The sequence below is a fragment of the Salmo salar genome, chromosome ssa02 (genome assembly GCF_905237065.1).
Source record: "Salmo salar chromosome ssa02, Ssal_v3.1, whole genome shotgun sequence".
NCBI lineage: Eukaryota > Metazoa > Chordata > Actinopteri > Salmoniformes > Salmonidae > Salmo > Salmo salar.
Window position 1 is genome coordinate 35,805,635 of NC_059443.1, and position 25,343 is coordinate 35,830,977.

The window sequence follows — 25,343 nt, forward strand, 5'->3', positions numbered from 1 at the left end:
ATAATTCTATGTCAAACCTTTTGTTTTTCTGCATATATAAGCATACAGTTGAAGTCGGAAGTTTACATATACCTTAGCCAAATACATTTAAACTCAGTTTTTCACAATTGTTGACATTTAATCCTAGTAAAAATTCCCTGTTTTAGGTCAGTTACGATCACCACTTTATTTTAAGAATGTGAAATGTCAGAATAATAGTAGAGAATGATTTATTTCAGCTTTTATTTCTTTCATCACATTCCCAGTGGGTCAGAAGTTTACATACACTCAATTGGTATTTGGTAGCATTGCCTTTAAATTGTTTAACTTGGGTCAAACGTTTTGGTAGCCTTCCCACAAGCTTCCCACAATAAGTTAGGTGAATTTTAGCCCATTCCTCCTGACAGAGCTGGTGTAACTGAGTCAGGTTTGAAGGCCTCCTTGCTCGCACACACTTTTTCAGTTCTGCCCACAAATGTTCTATAGGATTGAGGTCAGGGCTTTATGATGGCCAGTCCTATACCTTGACTTTGTTGTCCTTAAGCCATTTTGCCACAACTTTGGAAGTATGCTTGGTGTCATTGTCCATTTGGAAGACCCATTTGCGAACAAGCTTTAACTTCGTGACTGATGTCTTGAAATGTTGCTAAAATATATCCACATAATTTTCCTCCTCATGATGCCATCTATTTTGTGAAGTGCACCAGTCCCTCCTGCATCAAAGCACCCCCACAACATGATGCTGCCAACCTACGTGCTTCACGGTTGGGATGCTGTTCTTTGGCTTGCAAGCATCCCCCTTTTCCCTCCAAACATAACGATGGTCATTACGGCCAAACAGTTCTATTTTTGTTTCATCAGACCAGAGGACATTTCTCCAAAAAGTAAGATCTTTGTCCCCATGTGCAGTTGCAAACCATAGTCTGGCTTTTTTATGGCGGTTTTGGAGCAGTGGCTTCTTCCTTGTTGAGCGGCCTTTCAGGTTATGTCGATATAGGACTTGTTTTACTGTGGATATAGATACTTTTGTACCTATGTTCTCCAGCATCTTCACAAGGTCCTTTGCTGTTGTTCTGGGATTGATTTGCACTTTTCACACCAAAGTATGTTCATCTCTAGGAGACAGAACGCGTCTCCTTCCTGAGCGGTATGACGGCTGTGTGATTCCATGGTGTTTATACTTGCGTACTATTGTTTGTACAGATGAACGTGGTACCTTCAGGCGTTTGGAAATTGCTCCCAAAGTGTGAACCAGACTTGTGGAGGTCAACAATTTTTTTTCTGAGGTCTTGGCTTTTGTTTTTCCCATGATGTCAAGCAAAGAGGCATTGAGTTTGAAGGTAGGCACTGAAATGCATCCCCAGGTACACCTCCAATTGACTCAAATTATGTCAATCAGCCTATCAGAAGCTTCTAAAGCCATTACATCATTTTCTGGAATTTCCCAAGCTGTTTAAAGGCACAGTCAACTTAGTGTATGTAAACTTCTGACCCACTGGAATTGTGATACAGTGAAATAATCTGTCTGTAAACAATTGTTGGAAAAAATACTTGTGTCATGCACAAAGTAGATGTCCTAAGCGACTTGCCAAAACTATAGTTTGTTAACAAGACATTTGTGGAGTGGTTGACAAACAAGTTTTAATGACTCCAACCTAAGTGTATGTAAACATCCGACTTCAACTGTACCTTTTGAGCTGTCTGTATCCTCCTGACTAGTGGTTATTTTTTAAATAAACTAAATATGCTTCTCTGCATCTCTGCTAAAATATGGGTAAAATATTGAAAGGAATGTGAGTCTTATTCAGTACATTTAGTTATTCCTTGCTTTTCTAAAGTCTACCAATCTTGCCAGCAGGCATGCCAGCGAAGATGATAGTTAGACAAGCTAGCTATTCTAACTTGATTGATTGCCTCAACCTATCTGGGATAGCTAAAGCCAACTTCATAAAATTGCTAGGTGGCTAGTAGTATTACTTTTTTTAAATTAAATTCAGATGTTGTGTCACTGATCTACATAGAATACCCCATAACGTCAAAGTGGAATTGTGTTTTTAGAAATGTTAACAAATTCATAAAAGATTAAAAGCTGTCTTGAGTAAATAAGTATGCAATCCTTTTGTTATGGCAAGCCTAAATAAGTTCAGAAGTAAAAATGTGCTTAACAAGTCACATAATAAGTTGCATGGACTCATTCTGTATACAATAATACTGTTAAACATGACTACCCCATCTCTGTACCTCACACATAAAATTATCTGTAAGGTCCCTAAGTCAAACAGTGAATTTCAGGCACAGATTCAACTACAAAGACCAGGAAGGTTTTCCTGTGTTTTGCAAAGAAGGGCACCTATTGGTAGAAGGGTATAAAAAGCAGACATTGAATATCCCTTTGAGCATGGTGCAGTTATTAATTGTACACTGTATCAATACACCCAGTCACTACAAAGATACAGGTGCCCTTACTAAATCAGTTGCCGGAGAGGAAAGACACCCCTCTTGGATTTCACCATGAGGCCAATGTAACAGAGTTTAATGGCTGTAACAGATTTTAATGGCTGTGATAGAAAACTGAGGATGGATCAACAACATCGTTACTCCGCAATAGTAACATAAATGACAGAGTGAAAAGAAGGAAGCCTGTACAGAATAAGAAATATTCCAAAACATGCATCCTGTTTGCAGTAAAGTAATACTGCAAATAAATTGGCAAATACATTAACTTTTGTCCTGAATACAAAGCGTTATGTTTGGGCAAATCCAAACCATCACTGAGTACCACTCTTCATATTTTCAAGAACGGTAGTAGCTGCATCATGTTATGGGTTGGCATGAACTAGGGAGTTTTTTAGGATAAATAGAAATGCAATAGAGCTAAGCACAGGCAAAATTCTAGAAGAAAACCTGGTTCAGTCTGCTTTCCAACAGACACTGGGAGACAAATTCACATTTCTACAGGACAATAATTGAAAACACAAGGCCATTTATGCACTGGAGTTGCTTACCAAGACGTCATTGAATGTTCCCGAGTGGCTTAGTTACAGTTTGGACTTAAATCGGCTTTAAAATCTATGGCAAGACTTGAAAATGGATGTCTAGCAATGACCAATAACCAACTTGACAGAGCTTGACACATTTTTTAAATAATAATGGGCAAATATTGTACAATCCAGGTGTGCAAAGCTCTTAGAGGCTTACCCAGAAAAACTCACAGGTGTATTCGCTGCAAAAGGTGATTCTAACATGTATTGACTCAGGAAGTTTAATACGTATCCAATCAAGATATATTAGTGTTTTATTTTCCATTAATACAAAATGTATATACTTTTTCTTCCTCTGACATTACAGGGTATTTTGTGAAGATCATTGAAAATGAAATCAATTTGAATCCCACTTTGTAACAAAACAAAATGTGTAAAAAGTCAAGGAGTGTGAATACTTTCTGAAGGCTCTGTAAATACGGTATATAATGTAAACTCAGCAAAAAAAGAAATGTCATCTCACTGTCAACTGTGTTTATTTTCAGCAAACTTAGCGTGTAAATATTTGTATGAACAAAACAAGATTCAACAACAGACATAAACTGAACAAGTTCCACAGACATGTGACTAACAGAAATGGAATAATGTGTCCCTGAACAAAGGGGGGGGGCAAAATCAAAAGTAACAGTCAGTATCTGGTGTGGCCACCAGCTGCATTAAGTACTGCAGTGCATCTCCTCCTCATGGACAGCACCAGATTTGCCAGTTCTGTGAGATGTTACCCCACTCTTCCACCAAGGCACCTGCAAGTTCCCGGACATTTCTGGGGGGGAATGGCCCTAGTCCTCACCCTCCGATCCAACAGGTCCCAGACGTGTACAATGGGATTGAGATCCGGGCTCTTCGCTAGCCATGGCAGAATACTGACATTCCTGTCTTGCAGGAAATCACGCACAGAACGAGCAGTATGGCTGGTGGCATTGTCATGCTGGAGGGTCATGTCAGGATGAGCCTGCAGGAAGGGTACCACATGAGGGAGGAGGATGTCTTCCCTGTAACACACAGTGTTGAAATTGCCTGCAATGACAACAAGCTCAGTCCGATGATGCTGTGACACACTGCCCCAGACCATGACTGACCCTCCACCTCCAAATCGATCCCGCTCCAGAGTACAGGCCACGGTGTAACGCTCATTCCTTTGACGATAAACGCGAATCCGACCATCACCCCTGGTGATACAAAACCGTGACTCGTCAGTGAAGAGCACTTTTTGCTAGTTCTGTCTGGTCCAGCGACGGTGGGTTTGTGCCCATAGGCGATGTTGTTGCCGGTGATGTCTGGTGAGGACCTGCCTTACAACAGGCCTACAAGCCCTCAGTCCAGCCTCTCTCAGCCTATTGCAGACAGTCTGAGCACTGATGGAGGGATTGTGCGTTCCTGGTGTAACTCGGGCAGTTGTTGTTGCCATCCTGTACCTGTCCCGCAGGTGTGATGTTCGGATGTACCGATCCTGTGCAGGTGTTCCACTGCGAGGATGATCAGCTGTCCGTCCTTTCTCCCTCTAGCGCTGTCTTAAGCATCTCACAGTACAGACAGTGCAATTTATTGCCCTGGCCACATCTGCAGTCCTCATGCCTCCTTGCAGCATGCCTAAGGCACGTTCACGCAGATGAGCAAGGACCCTGGGCATCTTTCTTTTGGTGTTTTTCAGAATCAGTAGAAAGGCCTCTTTAGTGTTCTAAGTTTTCATAACTGTGACCTTAATTGCCTACCGTCTTAACGACCGTTCCACAGGTGCATGTTCATTAATTGTTTATGGTTCATTGAACAAGCATGGGAAACAGTGTTTAAACTCTTTACAACGAAGATCTGTGAAGTTATTTGGATTTTTACAAATTATCTTTGAAAGACAGGGTCCTGAAAAAGGGACGTTTCTTTTTTTGCTGAGTTTATTTATCTTTAAACAGGACAAATCTGAGTGGGCACGTGCCCCTGTGAGCATGACACCTCTGCTATTTATGTTTGTGTTATTGTTATAATAAACAAGGGGAAAATAAATACATCAGAGCAATATTTCAGGGTAAGGTTCTTCTGTCCATGATATGCCATGCATATTGATGTTTCTATGTCATTTTGATGTTTTCTATAAGCACTAGGGCTAGGCAATGGAAGATGGAGCCTAAATGCAATCGATTATTACACATTACATAGACTATCTATACTGTATGCTGCTTTAGTGACGATATTCAATGCAACATTGTACAGAGATTATTTTTTTGTCAATAAAATGTAATATTTCAAGACATTAAAGTGTAAAGTGTTATATTGTTCCAATAACCTCTTCTCATATACATTGTTTATAATTCAGAGACCATACTGTAAGTGATATATAGTTCCCTTTTGAGTCTGTAGAATACTATCGAATACAACCTATCATAATCAACATCTCATATCCCACAACCTGCCTTATTTCTGCTTGTGGTCCAAAAGGGGTTACTGTAATGCCTGTCAGACTACACTGGTACAACCTCTGAGTTACTCTGCATGCACATTTCCCATCTACAGTTACAATCACTCCATTCATAAGGAGGTTTGTCAAGATAGTTCATCTTCACAATGTTGTATCAAGCTGCATTTAGTCATGGTAAAGGATTCATAATTAAGTAATTTGTGCTTGTTCTTTTTGTGATGAGTAGAGTAGTACTTTATTGATCCCCATTTGGGAAATTGTTTTAGCACTCAGCATCATCAATAAATGACAAGGACAAGAGAAGACATGTAACAAACACATGATTAAAAAAAACAGACACATACAGTATGAAGGCACCTGCACCTTAGAGGCCTTAAAGTTCAATTCACTACAGTGCTGTGGAGTGGGTGCCGCATTACAGTGGTGTGTGTGTGTGTGTGTGTGTGTGTGTGTGTGTGTGTGTGTGTGTGTGTGTGTGTGTGTGTGTGTGTGTGTGTGTGTGTGTGTCATTGTCCATGATCATGTGTGTCTTAGCTTGCAGCCTTTTTATGAATATGTCCTATTCTAGACTGCAGCTGATTGTGGCACTGGCTTTCTTGATGATTTTGTCAAGCTTGTTTAAGTCCTCCTTGGCCATTCCAGTACACCACACTGCTGTAGAACATGCAAAGATTTTTGTCAACGATTTAAAATGATGATTTAAAAAAAAAATCCCCTAAAATCTACCACTTGGTCTTTAGTAGATTCAGGTCCGGGTAGTTGGCCTCACACCATTTCACAAAAGGACTCTGTTGTTTCCCTGTGGTGAGTATTGTCTCATCTCGTGACACAGCTTACTATAGCAGTCATCAGTTCATTGTTGTGTGTAAAGACATTTGTGTAAAGGATAAACAGGAAAGGTGACAGGACCGTTCCTTGCGGGGGGCCCCCATGTTTGTACATATCCGATCCGATACTGCCTGGTTCAGTCTTATGAACCGTGGTCTATTGGTCAGATCACAATCCATTTGATTATGTGTAGGTTGACATGAATGTCCTTTAGCTTTTGGGCCAGAAGGTGGGGTTGTATGGTATGGAAAGCACTGGAGAAGTCAAAGAACATTGTTGTCACCACACAGCCAGGCTTCTCCAGGTGCTCTGTGGAGATCGAGCAGAACCTCTTCAACACCAGTTTAAGGGTGGTATGCAAATAGCAAAGGATCCAGGTAGGCTGCCACCTCGGCTCTTAATAAGGGCATTCAACTTTGTTCGATCATAATGTAATAAAGATACAAATAAGTCATATTCTTCCAAAATCAAGGGGTTTATTTTGGTCATAATTCTATAACACCTATGCAATTGTTTCAGATCATGAGCATTTGAAATTCAGAAAAATACTTCAGTAAGTTAAATGTTATTAATGTGCAAAAGATGGACAGTATGTTTAAATGAAAAACATTTGTCTCACTTTATTGCTATTACAAACTGTACAATATTTTATGCTAAACTGAACACCTGATAGAATAACGCTGCAAGTATGGATGATGAGAAGGTATGGGGGGCACCTGTAAGTTCAACCTGTCAGGAAACTCCTCAACATGCACAAACAGTGCCTCCTGTTGATAGGCTCAATTACATACATTTCAGAGATGAACCAGGTATCTATTCAGTCCTGAAACTGTTTGTTACCGGCCATGCTCAACATCTCATTTTAAGTAAGTGGTCTGTATGGAATGTCAAAAGAAGACTGTCCAGTAGCTATCCAAACTTGCCACCCTACTGCCTGCCCCTGCGTCGTCCCCTAGTCCCCCCAGGTGTCTGTGTTCTGGGGGGGGTGGCAGGGCTGTGTGGGGTTCGTCTGAAGGGAGGACATTTTGCGGGCACGACGGCGTCTGGATGCTTCTCTCCAGGCCTCCCTCTGCTGTCTCTGGGTCTCTTCAGGTAGATCTGATATCAGCACCCTCTTCTGATAATACCTGAAGAGAGAATGAGTATGATCACAGGCTCCACAACACAGATACACACACACACACTAGGGCTGTCATAGTAGAACCGCCCAACCTTTGCTTTTGGAGAATGTGCTTATTGTTTTCTAGGTATTATCACTGCACTGTTGGAGATAAAAACACAAGCAATTCACTGCACCTGCGATAACATCTGCAAATAAACTTTGATTTGATAACCAGTCATAAATACAGACCGTACACAAATTGAAGTAAGCCTAAACCTTGGTGGACAGTCATTGGTTTACATTTCAGTAAATGCATTTATTTAGTTTGGAGTGGTACAGTTCCACATGGAGATTAAAAGAATGAATGACGCTGTTTTGCTGCCTTAAGTCGTTTATTTATCAGGCCTCTATAACCGGCAGATGCTTGATAGAAAACATGAACATGCATGCAGCTGTTGCACAACATTTAAAAAATACTCTTATGGCTAAACAGAGTTTGGAGAGCACGCCTCTGTGGAGTAGTGCAGCTCGCTCTACTTTGTCTTCTTGGCAGGTGGCTGGTAGTCAGGTTCCATGTCCTCTTCATCTCCCTCAGCTCTATCTCCATCATCTTCTCCCACTTCCACATCTGCAGCCCTTTCGTCCACTCCTTCCCCAGTGCTAACGTCACCCTCCTCTCCGTCCTGTCCCTCTTGTCCTTCCGGAAGACTACCACTGGTGGCTTCTGTGGAGTTGTTGGGGGGCTGGTTGACGGAGATATCTGATTGAAGAAAAATGCAAGGTATTTTTTATGCAAGGTATATCTTCAATAAAATAATGTAGCATACATTCTGAAATCTTCACTTTAATGTGCTGCTACACAGAGGGGAGTTGTTGGTATATGCTGTTGTATGTATGCTACTGAACGTATACTGACTGTACAAAACATTAAGGATACCTACTACCATACCCTGTTGAAAGACACTTAAATATTTTGTCTTGTCCATTAACCCTCTGAATGGCACACATACACAATCCATTTCTCAATTGTCGCAAGGCTTACAAATCCTTCTTTAACCTGCCTCCTCCCCTTCATCTACACTGATTGAAGTGGATTTAACAAGTGACATCAATAAGGGATCATAGCTTTCACCTGGATTCACCTGGTCAGTCTATGTCATGGAAAGAGCAGGTGTCCTTAATGTTTTGTACACAACATACCCTGAGTGTATGTGGTTGAGAGTGGAGAGTAACTTACGCTTCAGTAAAGATTCATAGTATTTGAGCAGCTCCTGGAGGCAGTCCTGCTCCAGACCTGGCCGAGGGTTAGTGGGCATCATGATTTCTACTCACCAGCAGCCTCCATGGGACTGCTTCCCTAAAAGGAGGACGGGCCTAAAGCCCAGAGCATGCACTTTCTGGAGCTGCGGAAGACAACAGGGTTTACAGAATTATAATTTCTAATCAGATGGCTGCTAATCATAAATACAAATGGAATTAGTTCAATTCAAATGGAATAAAGCTAAGAATGTGTCCAGAAATATGGAGGGTTACCATTATAAAAAGTGAGTCCAGGAACCTGGAAATGTTGTTTTACAGGATGGTCTTTCTTGTCCACTCTATCAGTGTCTTGTCCATTGCCTTATTTTGTAATTTGTAGTATTTGTTGAAAGGCTGCACAGATTTGCAGCTCTCACATATTTTAGAAGCATAATATAACAACCTTTTGCAGTTGTCACACACCTTCGTTGAGCCATAAATTGGTTACATTTGATAAAGAATGAACAAAGAAACAAACAGAAAGGTGTCAAGGAGAGCACATGGTTAGCACATTTGATTTGACAATAAACAGAAGTTGCAGTCAATATTACCACTTGAACAGGGACCCTGAGTGTGCCTTATTACAATCAGCTAGATTGGGTGGGTTTTGATAATAGCATAGCCTTAAGCATAGCCTCCCCACTCCCTATTAATCCCATTCAAGTGCAAAATAATTGAAATAACCTACTCAGCAGCAGAGCGCACACATCAAGTACAGGTTGAAGGAATGGGGGATTAATGGAGATTTGATTGATTTATGGCCAATTGTATTTTACTGTAATTTTACAGGTGCGAAATTGATTAGCTACCAGTCAGAGAAATACACTGCACTGTCAGGAGTAGACAAATTCCAATCCTCAAGCTCGATCGGCAATGGCAAAATGCAGTTTAATCCAAAACAGGATGTTTTATCACAAATAAATAATATTGAAAAAGATGACAGCTTAAGCCCCCATGCAGTCTTTGTAATTCTATTTTTAAATCACTGTAGGTCTAATAAATTACTGTGTTTATTTAATGAAAATAACTCCAACATATACTGTATGTTTAACGATTTATTTCCCTGAGCCTCCTTTGGCCCTTAAAATGCTCAGTCTGTTTATATGGGCGTTAGGAAACACATTTGAAGATACAGTATTTACATACACAGACCTGATTGGCTGATGGGTGGGTTCTAGACCATCCTCCTTACCCAGATGAACAATCAATTGTCTATTATAATCAGATCACATTGTGACGTCATGATGTGGGCCAAAAGTTCCATCCTACCTGAACAGGCTTATATTCCAGGCAATTTTCAAATAGCTCTTACACAAAACAGGCATCATTTACACAATTTCTGAGTTTTATTTCAACCTCATTGTGTGGAAATATTACAAAAAGCAGGAAAATCAAGTTTAACTTCACTGCCCCTTTAACACTGTAGTGAAATGGGAACTCGTTCCGAACAAAACTGAATTTATCACACTGATTTTGTTTACAGTAAGTCAACAAAACGTCTTAAAGAAATCTGTCAACAAAAAAAAAAAACACTTCCGGTAATCATTTAGATCATAACATAAGTTATAAAATCACGTTACCCCATCACAGACAGGGCCAGCCAACAGAAACATAGGACAAATATTCCAAGATGCATATCATGATAGAACTCAATTGCAATCTGTAGTGGTGATTGGTTGATATTAAACAAGAGCAACATTACAACATTTGAAGCTATGCATCATGTACAGTGGGGCAAAAAAGTATTTAGTCAGCCACCAATTGTGCAAGTTCTCCCACTTAAAAAGATGAGAGAGGCCTGTAATTTTCATCATAGGTACACTTCAACTATGACAGACAAAATGCGAGAAAAAAAAATACAGAAAATCACATTGTAGGATTTTTAATGAATTTATTTGCAAATGATGGTGGAAAATAAGTATTTGGTCAATAACAAAAGTTTATCTCAATACTTTGTTAATATACCCTTTGTTGGCAATGACACAGGTCAAACGTTTTCTGTAAGTCTTCAAAGTTTTCACACACAGTTGCTGGTATTTTGGCCCATTCCTCCATGCAGATCTCCTCTAGAGCAGTGATGTTTTGGGGCTGTCGCTGGGCAACACGGACTTTCAACTCCCTCCAAAGATTTTCTATGGGGTTGAGATCTGGAGACTGGCTAGGCCACTCCAGGACCTTGAAATGCTTCTTACGAAGCCACTCCTTCATTGCCCGGGCGGTGTGTTTGGGATCAGTGTCATGCTGAAAGACCCAGCCACGTTTCATCTTCAATGCCCTTGCTGATGGAAGGAGGTTTTCACTCAAAATCTCACGATACATGGCCCCATTCATTCTTTCCTTTACACGGATCAGTCGTCCTGGTCCCTTTGCAGAAAAACAGCCCCAAAGCATGATGTTTCCACCCCCATGCTTCACAGTAGGTATGGTGTTCTTTGGATGCAACTCAGCATTCTTTGTCCTCCAAACACGACAAGTTGAGTTTTTACCAAAAAGTTATATTTTGGTTTCATCTGACCATATGACATTCTCCCAATCCTCTTCTGGATCATCCAAATGCTCTCTAGCAAACTTCAGACGGGCCTGGACATGTACTGGCTTAAGCAGGGGGACACGTCTGGCACTGCAGGATTTGAGTCACTGGCGGCGTAGTGTGTTACTTTGGTCCCAGCTCTCTGCAGGTCATTCACTATGTCCCCCCGTGTGGTTCTGGAATTTTTGCTCACCGTTCTTGTGATGATTTTGACCCCACGGGGTGAGACCTTGAGTGGAGCCCCAGATCGAGGGAGATTATCAGTGGTCTTGTATGTCTTCCATTTCCTAATAATTGCTCCCACAGTTGATTTCTTCAAACCAAGCTGCTTACCTATTGCAGATTCAGTCTTCCCAGCCTGGTGCAGGTCTACAATTTTGTTTCTGGTGTCCTTTGACAGCTCTTTGGTCTTGGCCATAGTGGAGTTTGGAGTGTGACTGTTTGAGGTTGTGGACAGATGTCTTTTATACTGATAACAAGTTCAAACAGGTGCCATTAATACAGGTAACGAGTGGAGGACAGAGGAGCCTCTTAAAGAAGAAGTTACAGGTCTGTGAGAGCCAGAAATCTTGCTTGTTTGTAGGTGACCAAATACTTATTTGCCACCATAATTTGCAAATAAATTCATTAAAAATCCTACAATGTGATTTTCTGGATTTTTTCTCCTCGTTTTGTCTGTCATAGTTGACGTGTACCTATGATGAAAATTACAGGCCTCTCTCATCTTTTTAAGTGGGAGAACTTGCACAATTGGTGGCTGACTAAATACTTTTTTGCCCCACTGTATGTGCATCCTTGTTTGTGTGTTTGCATCTCCTATGAAACTGGTTCTACCATTCAAATTCAGTCAGGTCTTTGAGGAAGGTGGCAACTGCATCGGCCTTCCTTTGCACAACTCTTCCAGTCCTGCGGCTCACCCCGGCTTCTGAATCAAGGTATGAAGAGCATTTGGTTCCTTCATTTGGGTTGATCCCTACTAGAAACCTAAACAGTCAACATAGAAGCGTTAGTCAATCCAGGCAATCAGGCATTGCTTTCACAACTCTTTCAATTCGGGTTGCAAAGCTACGGGTAATTTAGAAATCTAACGGAATCTTCTGTAATTTTGGTAATTAAGAGAAAATGTATGGCAATCTATTGTAACTTTGGTAATTTATACTTGAATAAAAATATATGTATTCATATATAGTATTAGTTTTTTTTATATCTGTATACATATTATCCATGAGTTTCTAGTAGATATGGTTCAAGAGAAAATAGCCTAATTAATGAAAAAAGCATCTAATCAACGTTGGCATTATTTTCAGTTAACTCTGCAACTTCCAACGATTTACTTTTTTACAACTGCCACCAGTGTGACGCCAAAACATTGACAACAAATACATACGGGGCGGCAGGTAGCCTAGGGGTTAGAGCGTTGGACTAGTTGCAAGTTCGAATCCCCGAGCTGAAAAGGTAAAAATCTGTCGTTCTGCCCCTGAACAAGGCAGTTAACCCACTGTTCCTAGGCCGCCATTGAAAATAAGAATTTGTTCTTAACTGACTTGCCTAGTTAAGTTAAAAAAATTAATTAAAAAAAATACTGACATAGTAAAATAAGTGTGTAAAAAATATATGAAGGATACTTCATGCTGAAACCCTCATATGAAACACCAATGGTATTCACTAAATTGATGGTTTATATTTAGGATGTTTTACAGCTTTGTTTTTCTATTTTAAAATAATCTTCTTTAATTATTTCATATATTTACATGTGATAAGGCCACACAGAGGGCCAGAGATAATTACAGACACCTGTGATAATCTCAGGTACCCAAAAGAGCCACTATATGAATTTTAATAGATTACATAAAATCCTTGAAAGATACCAAAAATCTGTCAGTTTACTGGTAAACAAAAGTTTCCAGTAATATACCCTCCCTTTGTAACACTAGGTAAGAGTCTCAACACTGAGATGCGCAAAGACGAAATGTAATTTAACCTGTTAGGGCTAGGGGGCAGTATTGACACGGCTGGATAAAAAACGTACCCGATTTAATCTGGTTACTACTCCTGCCCAGTAACTAGAATATGCATATAATTATTGGCTTTGGATAGAAAACACCCTAAAGTTTCTAAAACTGTTTGAATGGTGTCTGTGAGTATAACAGAACTCCTATGGCAGGCCAAAACCTGAGAAGATTTCAAGCAGGAAGTGGCCTGTCTGAGAAGTAGTGTTTCATCTTGGCTCTTTTTATTGAAGAATCAGGATCTGTGCAATAACGTGAAACTTCCTACGTCTTCCATAGGGTCTCAGAGCCCAGGAAAAAGTTGAACGATATCGAGGCAGGCTCTAGCTGAAACACTTTATCGCTTTTGGCAAGTGGCCACTCAGAGTACTATGGGCTTAGGCGCGTGCCCGCTTCGACAGAATGCTTTCTTTTCCTTTGTCTGTTTATCTAAACGCAGATTCCCGGTCGGAATATTATCGCTTTTTTATGAGAAAAATGGCATAAAAATTTATTTTAAACAGCGGTTGACATGCTTCGAAGTACGGTAATGGAATATTTAGAATTCTTTTGTCACGAATTGCGCCATGCTCGTCACCCTTATTTACCCTTTAGGATAGTGTCTAGAACGCACGAACAAAACGCCGCTGTTTGGATATAACGATGGATTATTTTTGACCAAACCAACATTTGTTATTGAATTAGAAGTCCTGGGAGTGCATTCTGACGAAGACAACAAAGGTAATAACATTTTTCTTATAGTAAATCTGACTTTGATGAGTGCTAAACTTGCTGGGTGTCTAAATAGCTAGCCCTGTGATGCCGGGCTATCTACTGAGAATATTGCAAAATGTGCTTTCACTGAAAAGCTATTTTAAAATCGGACTTATCGAGTGCATAGAGGAGTTCTGTATCTATAATTCTTAAAATAATTGTTATGCTTTTTGTGAACGTTTATCGTGAGTAATTTAGTAAATTCACCGGCAGTGTTCGGTGGGAATGCTAGTCACATGCTAATGTAAAAAGCTGGTTTTTGATATAAATATGAACTTGATTGAACAAAACATGCATGTATTGTATAACATAATGTCCTAGGGTTGTCATCTGATGAAGATCATCAAAGGTTAGTGCTACATTTAGCTGTGGTTTGGGTTTATGTGACATTATATGCTAGCTTGAAAAATGGGTGTCTGATTATTTCTGGCTGGGTACTCTGCTGACATAATCTAATGTTTTGCTTTCGTTGTAAAGCCTTTTTGAAATCGGACAGTGTGGTTAGATTAACGAGAGTCTTATCTTTAAAATGGTGTAAAATAGTCATATTTTTGAAAAATTGAAGTAATATCATATCTAAGGTATTTGAATAACGCACCACAGGATTCAACTGGCTGTTGAGTAGGTGGGACGCAAGCGTCCCACCTAGCCCATAGAGGTTAACTGCAAGGCATGCAAGACAAATGTAAGTGCTGGATCAATAAATGTTCAATACTTGCCTCTGAATAAGCTCCAGTGTTGCTGAGGCTGTCTCCTGGTACTCTGTATTGAACACGTAGAAACATCCGAAGAGCACAGAGAGGGCAGCAGCAAAGTCGGACTGATTTTCCAAAACACAGACCACTCTCCCCTCGATCGACACCATCCACTTAGATGAAGCCAGCAGGGAACTCCCTGTAGTATACAGTAATAATGATTGTGTTACACAAGATATTTTTTTAATATAAGCCTACACAATATATTTCTGTTCCACCACAATTAAAGATTACAGTATTAGGCTAGAATTCATCTTATTGTTCTATTCTTCTGTGCAGTATTAACATTATGAAGTTAAGTACCAGTATGTATTTCTGGTGGTTTATCTAGCCCCACCGTCGACATAATCTGAGTTATGAATATGATCATCTCCAGTCCATACACAAAATGTTGTCATTACCAAGCATGATAAGTCTTGGAGTGGCCGGCAAATGCAACTGAGACTCTACATCCATCTGTGTGTCATTCACCTACATTAAACACAAAAAGAAGGTTGTTGAATCCTGATATGATCAATCATGTGTGTAAAAGCACAGTATAATGTATATAGTCCCAGTATAAAACAATCAGATTACGTTTTTTTTTAAAAATCACACACACAATAACTTACATCAGCCAAGAGGAAGAGAGAGTCCTCTTTCTCTCTGAAGTGGGACAGCACCAGAAGAATGGCAGCACAGGCTGTGAGGTTTCCACTGACGTCACCTTCAATGTCATTGAGGAGACTTTGGATGCCTCTCCTCCAGTTGGGTTTCTGACTTCGGAAGAAATTGACAATGGTCTTTCCTTTGCTCTGGAGAGAGTCCCTGAGGCAGCGGTCGATCTCAACTCCAGTGAGCATGTGGAAGTGGGCGCAGAGCCATCTCTTGGTAAAAAGAAAAGGCCATTGTTCCTTGACGTCACCAATGCTTGGGGCTGGCCATGCATTTATCATGTGGCGTTGGTTAATGTACGTAAGCCTCATGAATTCATCCACGTCTCCCCTGTCCACACCTCTGGGGCTTGCACTGTTGAAAATGGTGGCCATAATCTGTCTCTTATTTTCCAGGGAGTCAGGAGTCTCTCCTTCCGGAAGGTCCTGTGGGTGCCAGTTGATGCACCCATAACTGTCCACTTTTGTTCTTGCTGTTTTGACTTGTCTGTTGCCGTTTTCCCCTTTTTTGCTCGTCTTGGGTCTGCGTATTCTATTTTCAGTGTTCCGGTTCACATGCTCCACTCTGGTCTTTATTTGGGTGAGCAAGGAGGAGTACCTTCTGCTAAGCAGTTCCCCTTCTTTTGACAGGTCTGCAAAGCTCTCTGGATATTCTGAAACTATAGTTTTGGCAATTTCTGAACATACTTTCTTGTTGGGGTTGAGGCAGTGTACACGCATTGCATCAACGGTGATCCTCACCATCAGCCGCCTATCTGCCGCCTCGACTCTTCGTCCCTCTGCAATGGCTCGCCTGAGGCTTTCAGGTGTCTGCTGCCAAGGGACATGAAAGTTGCTGATCCAATCCTCATCATCATCATCATCCTCCCTAAAAAGCAATACCAATTGCATGGGATAAATTGATGGTTGCTTGTGTGGCAAGTGTTCACAGTGCTATACAAAGCCAATATGTTATTATATGTTTATTTATTGGAGGATTTGGTATCTCCAATGAATCCTGGTAGAGAATTATTGATAATGATGATGGGAGGCTCTTGTAAAAGTCCATTTTCTTTGAAATTTGACCATTTGTCATGTCCTCATTAGCAACAAGGTGGATCATTTTGTACTGTTCTTTCACTGTTGACAGTCCAAGAATAGGTGTTAAGAGTCTCTTTGATAGGGATCTACTGACAGAAGCGTATCCTGCCTGTCGCATCGGAACCAAGACATCTGAGCTGAATTTGCTCAACATAGTGTCTGGTTAGACCATAAACCTTTTCCATTTATACTGTACGCAGATCTTTCGTGACAATCAATGCTTTTTAAAATATCTATTAAAATATTTGAATAAAAATATCTGAGTGTCTCCCGACATGAAGCACTGTTGATTTTAACACAATTGTCATTTATCAGACGCTCTTATCCAGAGTGACTTAAAGGATCAATTAGGGTTAAGTCCCTTGCGCAAGGACACAGACAGATTTTTCACCTAGTCAGCTCGAGGATTTGAACCAGCGACCTTTTGTTTACTGGCCCAACGCTCTTAACAGTAAATATGTTTTTATGTGAAGTACAGTAATGTTAAAGTAATATAACAGCAAGCTTTATATTATGGAAGATTACAGTATTGTTTTCCCGCCTTCAAAAAATGTCCCATACTGTAATTAGAGATGCACGATATATCGGTGAACATATCGGAATTGGACGATATTAGCTAAAAATGCCAACATGGTATCAGCCTGATGTCTAGTTTAACGCTGATGTGTAAAACCAATGTCAAAGCTGACGTACATACCTATATAACGTAGGTGCATGGCGTAATGACGCCACGTAAAATTTTGCGCTACACGTGCAACACAGCATTCCTAACCTAGCCCACAATGTCTGCTGTGTGGATCAAGCAGTCAACAAGTCGAGCAGTCATTTCAAAGAGTAAGAACATTTCAGAGAGACAACTCAAAGGCGAAATCCATTGACGCCAAGATAATGGAATTCATTGCCCCTTGACAATCAACCGTTCTCTGTTGTGGGTGATGTTGGCTTTCGCCAACTGGTCAAGCACTGGTACACAAGTTGCCCTACCAGAGTTACACAGTAATAGCATCACTGGTATTAGCTTCACGACATACTATGGAACACCGTTTGGGTCTTTGTGTGTCAAAAAAATACGTCAAATAACACTATTTGACACGTTAAATAAGCTTTTAATTTGACACGTCAAATAACAGTTCTATTATAGAATGTTGTGTGTTCTGAATTTGCACATGCAAGCCAAGCGCCACCACTACTATCAGTAGCACTGTCAAAGCTGTACAAAAAAAAGTCTGCAAACAAGCAAACACCAGCCACAAACGATGTGTTTACAATAGCGCGTTGGTAATAAAGCATTATTTGTTCAACCACAACTTCTGGGGTAGCTAGCTTTAGCTTGGTACCTAGCTAGCACCAATACAACCAGCCTGAAAACAATGACCAGTACAAATTGCAGTCATTTTCATTATTCTTAGCAATGATTTTAGAATACTTGTGAGTAAGTATTAGCTAGGTAGCCACTTGTTGTTCGCCTATTGAAACTGAACTTCAGTTCATGAAAATAAATAGCTAGCCAGCTACTTAACCCTGTTGCCCAAAGCTAACGTTATAAGCAGCCAGCTAACTTCATCTGGCTAGTGACGCGCAACCGGACCGCGGACCCAGGTTATGTGTAGTGAAGCTAGCCACAATAAGGATTAAGCACAATAGTGGAATTTGCAGTTTGCCTTTAAAATAAAAGTACATCTTTGAAAGTGATGCAGAAGGTGGAATCATGCCATATTTAGACTAAATAATGTTAAACAAGGTTGGAATGTGAATCAATGAAATGGGGTACCAGTCTACTCGGTGATACCCACAGAACACAAATGTGAAGATTTTACACAAATAATAGCATTGTAGCTCTAATCGCGGGACTGTGAAAACACCTCCCCAGTCAACCTATTGTGTGTATTAACATTCATATTGCACTGTACAGCTTTACCTAAGGATTGGGGATCAATGAAATGAGGTATCAGTCTACTCAATACCCAAGATATTTTTTTACGTCCTCCTCAGAGTTATCAGACTCAAACATCCATGCAGAATTGTTTTTCCTCAGGAATAGTGTTCACGTAGATTGACAATAAATGTGGCTCAATTCACAGTTGTTTCAGAGTACCGCAATAAGAGCTACGATGCTAATGTTCTCTGGGTGTTACTGAGTAGACTGATACCTATGGATTGTGGATCAATGACATGGGGTAAGGCTGTACAGTGAAATAAGTATGCCCCCAATGCAATTCTAAATTTTAATACATCCAGTGTGATTTCAACAGATTTGTCAAATTAACAAATTATTGTCTTCTGTTGATTTTATATAACAACATTCCAACCTCATTTAGCATGATCTATTCAATTATGGCATAATTCTACTATTTGTATTAAATTTGCATCACTGTCAATTATACTTTTATTTTGAAGGCTAACCGCAAAGTAGACTATTGTGGCTAATCCTTATTGTGGCTAGCTTCACATAGATGGGTCTGACCACCATTAATCAGAACTGTCTTGGGGTTATGTCAGATGATGACACCTAGCTATATAGTTAGCTAGCTAACTATAGCTACTGAAACGTTTTGCTATGTTTTTGGGGAAGAACATTGTTTGCATACATAAGCTAGCTAGCTTTTATGACCAGCACTGTAGGTGCGCGAGACAACTTTACCAGCATCATAGCATACGTATCAATGAATCGTTGTGACATATGAAATACGAGTGATAGTTAGTATACATTGATTACACTATGTAAAAAATTTATGAACGCGTTAAATTATTATGTGACGTGCAGTCATGTTCAGGTCCTGATTGGTCAACAAGTTTATTTGACACTTCAAATAGTGTTATTTAACACGCAAAGACCCAAACAGTGTTTCATAGTATGAGAAATCCTGGTTGAGAAAGACACGACTGAACAAATAAACAACGAAACAGCACAGCAAGTAAGTGAAATAAATAGGTTTTGATGTTTTACTGGTAATGAGGACATGCGTAAATTCCAAAAAAATAACTTTTTGGTCAGTGTGGTGTGTATGTAACCTTTAACTAGACAAGTCAGTTAAGAACAAATTCTTATTTACAATGGCGGCCTACCCCGGACGACGCTGGGCTAATTGTGCATTGAATCACAATTTAAGTGACATTTTGGACAGCCAGACTGTGTGGATGAAAGGTCATACCTGCATTTTGCCCTCTCCTTGTAGGCCCGCAACTTCTCAGGGTCAGCACGGATTCTCTCTCTGTATTGCCGCTGTGTTTCTGCGCTTGACAGCCTCCCTGATGTCAAGAGACAATAGAACCGTATTGTTATTGGCATGATCCTCTTAAACCTAAAATTAACTTGGATTTTACCATGAACTTCATCGCAGACAGTTGTTTTTAAATCCATAAGACCCCTTACAACTTTACAATCCCCTCACCACTCCACTATAAAAAAACAACAACAAACAGAAGAGGACAGAGACAAAACACACAAGCATACTTTTCACACGCTCTGTCGATGTCTCCTCAGACAGTTCTGAACGTCTATCGCCTGGACTCTGGCTACCAGCAACAGAAGACGTTCCATCAGACTCTTTCCCCAAGACGTGCATCGGGCCTAAGCCCTCCTGTTGTTCCGCAATGCTCTCCTCACTCATCTCCCATTTGATGTAGAAGGACCCAGTGTCAGCAGGCTCCTCTTTTATCACTGGGCTGGTGACTGGACTGGCTGATGGGGACTGGCCTCTGGTTCTCTCTGCTGAAAGCCCAGGAGTCCCTGCATTGAGACCTGAGATTGAAACAAATACATTATATCTAAAGCTGGGGTTGGTCTCAAACTGGCCAGGTTTGGGCATAGACATGTTCAAGTAGCCTTTACCAGCAGATCAGTTACCATGAACAAGATGATGTCTCATCATAGGTGTCGCCATGCTAAATGGGGCAGTACCTAGTACACAATAATAATCTGCAGAACATATACTGAGGCAAGTAGGGTAGTTAGCTACATGACCTCATGGAAAACATTTTCTGTCATGTACCAGATTTCTCCCAGTATTGGCAAGGGCATAACTTTAGCATATGGGGGAAATCAACTATGAATGCATTCATCATGATATCATAGTGTCTATGATGATGTACACACTGACATTTATGCACCGGTGACCTGAGTGGGAATGTAAAGTATTATGAACTACTGATAACCAAGCAATTAGGACAGAGCTACTCACTGGGGAAATCCATTCTCCAATCAGTTTCGCTTCCCACCTCGTTCTCATTGCACATCGGTTTCCCAAAATCTCTTCCTGGTGAAAGTGCAGAAAATTCAAAGGATAGGCCTACTCGAAATGCTGTTAATTCGTCTTCAGCTTTTTTAAGCTTACATTTAAGCGTTTCATTTTCTTTGTCCCTCTCGGCCACCTTCCTTTCATATTCCAGTATTGTGCTGCTGTTCATATTGTAAATAACATCCATGACAGTATTTACCGCTTTTCTGATAGCATTTTCCACTGCACGAGCGTTTTCTTCGTTTTGTAAAAAGGAATTCATTGCTCTACTAGGGAGATAAAAAAAAAATGTAAAAAAATCACCCACACAGGCTAGCGTTACCTAGCTTGCTAAATTGGCCAAGTCACTGAGAATGAAGCAGCAATACCAAAGATACTGATAACTAGCTAGCTAACCCTTTTGTCTGTGGCACTGTAACGTTAACGTCACTAGCTAGCTCAGCTGGCTAAACAGCAGCCAACAACTTTACCGATGTGTGTCAGTTTGTAACACTTCAGTAACAATATTATCGAAGAGAGAAAGCGAACTAAAGTGTGGTATTTCTAAGGCACTTTCATAAAACATTAATTTGACATGTTTTAGAGAGCAACTGTATTACAGCTAAATGTTTACCTCGCAGTTCACTTCCGCCGCGTTGAACGCGCGCGTCACGTGTCAAATGTTTGCGGTGGCTCAATCACAGCACCATCTAGTGGTAAATCCGTGAATAATCAAATAGCAATAGGTGTACAATGTGAACTAATTTATTGACATTTCTAAAAAAATAAATAAACATAAAACATTAACAGCCCCAACCAATTAATTGAATAACTGGATTGTTAGAATATGATACAGAAATCATTCCCTCAACAAAGGAGATATCAATAATTATGATCCCCAAATCCCCATCTTTATTCAGTAGCCTAAACTCATCTGTGCAGGCCTAATCCCCCCAACGAATTCCACCCTACTGCCTGCCCCTGCAGTGTCCCCTTGTCCACCCAGGTGTCTCTGTGTTCTGGGGGAGGTGGCAGGGCTGTGTGAGGTTCGTCTGGAGGGAGGACATTTTGCGGGCACGACAGCGTCTGGATGCTTCTCTCCAGGCCTCTCTCTTCAATCTGCGTGTCTCTTCAGGTAAATCTGATATTGACACCTTCCTCTGCTGATTCCTGAAAAAAAAGGTGTGAGTATGAACACATATTATAACAAATACACATGATCATAACATTAAACATATTGCATGCTCTGTTTTCAAATGTCTATGAAATGAACGCCTTCATGCAGGACAATGGACTTAAGATAAATTGTATTCACGTTAATGTCAATATTCTCATCAAGACTGTATTGAAGGTGGACACCCAGACGGTGGTAGTGAAAGGTACTGTAACCTATTTACCTGCGTCGTTCCTTCTCCTTGTAGGCCCGGAACTTCTCAGGGTCAGCACGGACTCGCTCTCTGAACCTCCGCTGTGTCTCTGCGCTTGACAGCCTCCCTGAGACAATAGAACCATATTGTCATTGGCATGATCCTGTTAAACCTGATTTTTTTTTTATTATATAATTTAATAATTTCACATGCATACTTTTCAGATGCCTGGTTGGTCTCTCCCCATACTCATGTCCACTCTGGCTACCAGCAACAGGGTGAGTTCCATCTCTTTGCGTGGTTGGAGTTCCACCCCTCTGCTGGGCTTCGTAATCTTTTCCCAGGACGTCTGTCGGGCCTAGGCCCTCCCGTTGTTCCCCAATGCCCTCCTCACTCATCTCCCATTTAATGTAGAATGTCTCAATGTCAGAGGGCTCCTCTTTTATCACTGGTCTGGTGACTGGACTGGGTGATGGGGACTGGCCTCTGGTTCGCTCTGCTAAAAGCCCAGACTCTTCTGCAGAATGGGAGATAGGGTTCTGGTGATGGGACATATAAATAGTTGATGCCCCAGTGGGAAGAGCTGTGTCTTTGCACTGGGAAAAAACCTGTGGAGGAGTCCTTCCACCAAGACCTGTGATCAAAACAAAGATATTTGGACAAAAGCAGGGGTTGGTAAGTGTATGTCAGAGTTAAATATTGGGATAAAAATCAATCGGGACAATACTCACTGGGGAAATCTATTCTCCAATCAGCTCTGCTTGACACCTCGTTTTCATTGCAAATTGGTTTCCCTCTTTGCATTTCTGGTGAAAGTGTATAAGTGCTTGACCTGACTAGATGACATTCATTTCCAGAAAATTCAAAGGAGCCTCGCAATGCTGTGATCTCTCGTTCTGCTGTTTTAACTTTGCGTTTCAGCGTTTCGTTTTCTTTGTCCTTCTCGGCCAACTTACTTTGATATTCTTGTATTTTGGCACTGTTGATACTAGAAATAACACTCACAACAGTATGTATCGCTGTTCTAACTGCATGTTCGACTGCACGAGCGTCGTCTTCATTTTGCAAAAAGTTGAACGTTGCTCTACTATGGAAATAATTCATTTTTTTTTCAACATGAAAGCCGGCCACTAAAGACTGCATGTGCACCAAGCAGTGTTAGCCGACAGCTTCTAACACAGGTGATGAGATAACAACAAATTGGTAAGAGAACGAACCGGCGGTATTTCAAAAGAACACGTTAATACCAAAGAAAATAAGACAACAGACCCAGTTCATGTTGATTATCTCCAAACAACATTCACTTCCGCATGTATTTTAAAGGTGGTGGCGAAGTCACAGCGTCGTCTAGTGGTAGCTAACTCAATACTGATTTTGTTTCAAGTTTTAAGTCACATGCGCAAGTACAGTGAAATGCCTTTCTTGCAAACTCAAACCCCAACAATGCAATAATCAATAACAATGTATCACTAGAAAGGAACACACGAGAAATACTAATAAGAAATACGAAATACACAATTAAGCAAGTAAGTAGGCATACTATATACAGGAAATATTAAAAAAGTCAGTTCCAATACTATGCATGTGCAGGGATTCTGGAGTGATGGAGGTAGATAGGTATAAGGGTAAGGGGACTAGGCAACGGGATATACGATAGACAGAGTAGCAGCAGCTTGCATGTGAGTTGGCGTGCCGGTGTGTAGAGTCAGTTTAAATGTATGTGTGAGTGTTTGTGTGAGTGTTGGAGTGACAGTGTGTGTGAGTGTGGTGCCCTGTTAGTGTGCATAGAGACATTGCAAATATTGAAATAAAAGGGCTAACTTGCAGTAGCAGCTTTTCTCCACATGACGGTAGTATACAGCAAATAATATGGACATAAGGGAAGAAAGTTGCCCATTGCTCCATTGCTGTAGGTACCAGCCTTTGACGGATGGTCACAGTCCATCATATATGCACAGGTGCATTATATCATCAAAATAAAGCCAGAAAGTTTTATGGGAATATCTTTACAAATTGATGTGCATATATCCATATAATGTGGTTTGCTGGCTCATAACATTTCAGGTTATGGATATGCATGGAAATCTAAATCAATTGTTGTGAGCAGAAAGTATGGGGTAGATTGGGGTGGAATTACAAGTCTAACAATAGACAACCAAAAATATAACATGAAAAATTATAGCTTTGGACATTTTTTGATCATTAGAAGGATGGACCAATATGAGGTAAAGTCAGGTATGCTGTATACATATCCTGCTTAGTTCTTACTGTCTGACTGAAATAGAAAAAAACATGGAGTCATCACAAGTGCAAACAGTCACAGCATGTTCTTTTTTAGCCTTTTTGTGACCTGGGTGTTAGGGGAAGCGTTCTTTTCATTAGAAGTGGCTGAAATGACTCTCCCAGGTCTAGGGGTTTTAACGCTCTTGAGGCTGCTTCACCAAGTTGTTCTGTGACCCGGATACTAAAGCAAAGTGGTGGAGGTGTCTTATCGTGGGGGGTGGAGGACTTGTATGTTGAGAGTAGATGGAGGTGGTAGGGGGGAGATATGCAGTCTTGCAGCTGTGCGTGTGCTTGTGTGTCCGTGTGTTTGAATAAGGGGGGCAGAAAAGGTTCAGAAGTGTTGGAGCAGAAAATCTCTCTCTCTGTCCTCTTTTCTCTCATTCCTTTTCTCTTTCTCTCCCTCTGTCGCTGGGCCAGACGGTAAGCAACAGCAATTTGCGCGATTTCACAGCTCACTGGGTCCCTAAAACTCTGACTGCCCTGCAATGACAGAGGGAGAGGAGGAGGAGAAGGGAGAGGAGGGAATGAAGAAGAGGGCAGAAATAAAGGGATGGAGAGGCAGGGTGGCGAGGGTAAATAGAAGAGGAGGATTAAGAAAAGCAAATTAAAAAAGAACAGAGAATATTGTAGAGAGATGGAGGAAGATTTATTATAACATATACATATATTTGGCTAAATGTGAGGGCAGGGCAAGATGTGTACTGTATTGTGACGGAAACAAGAATACATGCATGTGTAGCACTGATCCAACACTGAAACTGTCAAACCTTGATGAAGACATGGGGCTATTATATTCCCATCTGTAAGAGCCTCCATCTTACTTAAACAGTGTAAACAGTTTGGTATCTCAGGTCTATAAGGAAATACTTGGACATTTCATGAAAATACTATGGACCTTTCTGGGAATATGTGTAAGAAATAATAAGAGCCATTTTGGATGCTAATCCCAGCATCTGACCCGGAGTCCTAATCCGTTCATCTCTCCATGCCCTCTTAGACATCAATAGGGTTCCCTTTGGGTGGTCATTACCCTGCCA

The 25,343-nt window shown here is 40.7% G+C and overlaps 1 protein-coding gene across 1 annotated transcript; it reads right to left on the reverse strand.

Annotated features, from left to right (window-relative positions):
- Nucleotides 1–11,930: 11,930 nt before the first annotated feature.
- LOC106581796 (uncharacterized) lies at nt 11,931–23,481 on the reverse strand. Its single transcript, XM_014164113.2, has 10 exons — nt 22,755–23,481; nt 22,241–22,657; nt 22,054–22,150; nt 20,621–21,826; nt 19,894–20,181; nt 19,592–19,688; nt 15,318–16,227; nt 15,108–15,177; nt 14,671–14,845; nt 11,931–12,173 (listed from the first exon to the last, which is right to left on the reverse strand). The coding sequence occupies exons 4-10, from the start codon at nt 20,937–20,939 to the stop codon at nt 12,020–12,022; spliced, it is 2,013 nt and encodes a 670-aa protein (XP_014019588.1). The 5' UTR covers nt 20,940–21,826; nt 22,054–22,150; nt 22,241–22,657; nt 22,755–23,481; the 3' UTR covers nt 11,931–12,019.
- Between the last annotated feature and the right edge of the window lie 1,862 nt (nt 23,482–25,343).

Excerpts from the sequence above, each read along its gene's own strand:
- LOC106581796 (XM_014164113.2), bottom strand. The coding sequence starts at position 20,939 with ATGAATTCCTTTTTACAAAACGAAGAAAACGCTCGTGCAGTGGAAAAT. Across the intron at positions 19,689-19,893 it reads ATCGACAGAGCGTGTGAAAA|GGAGGCTGTCAAGCGCAGAA; the intron begins GTATGCTTGTGT and ends TCTTGACATCAG. Across the intron at positions 12,174-14,670 it reads ACACTGGAGCTTATTCAGAG|GTTTCTAGTAGGGATCAACC; the intron begins GCAAGTATTGAA and ends TTGACTGTTTAG.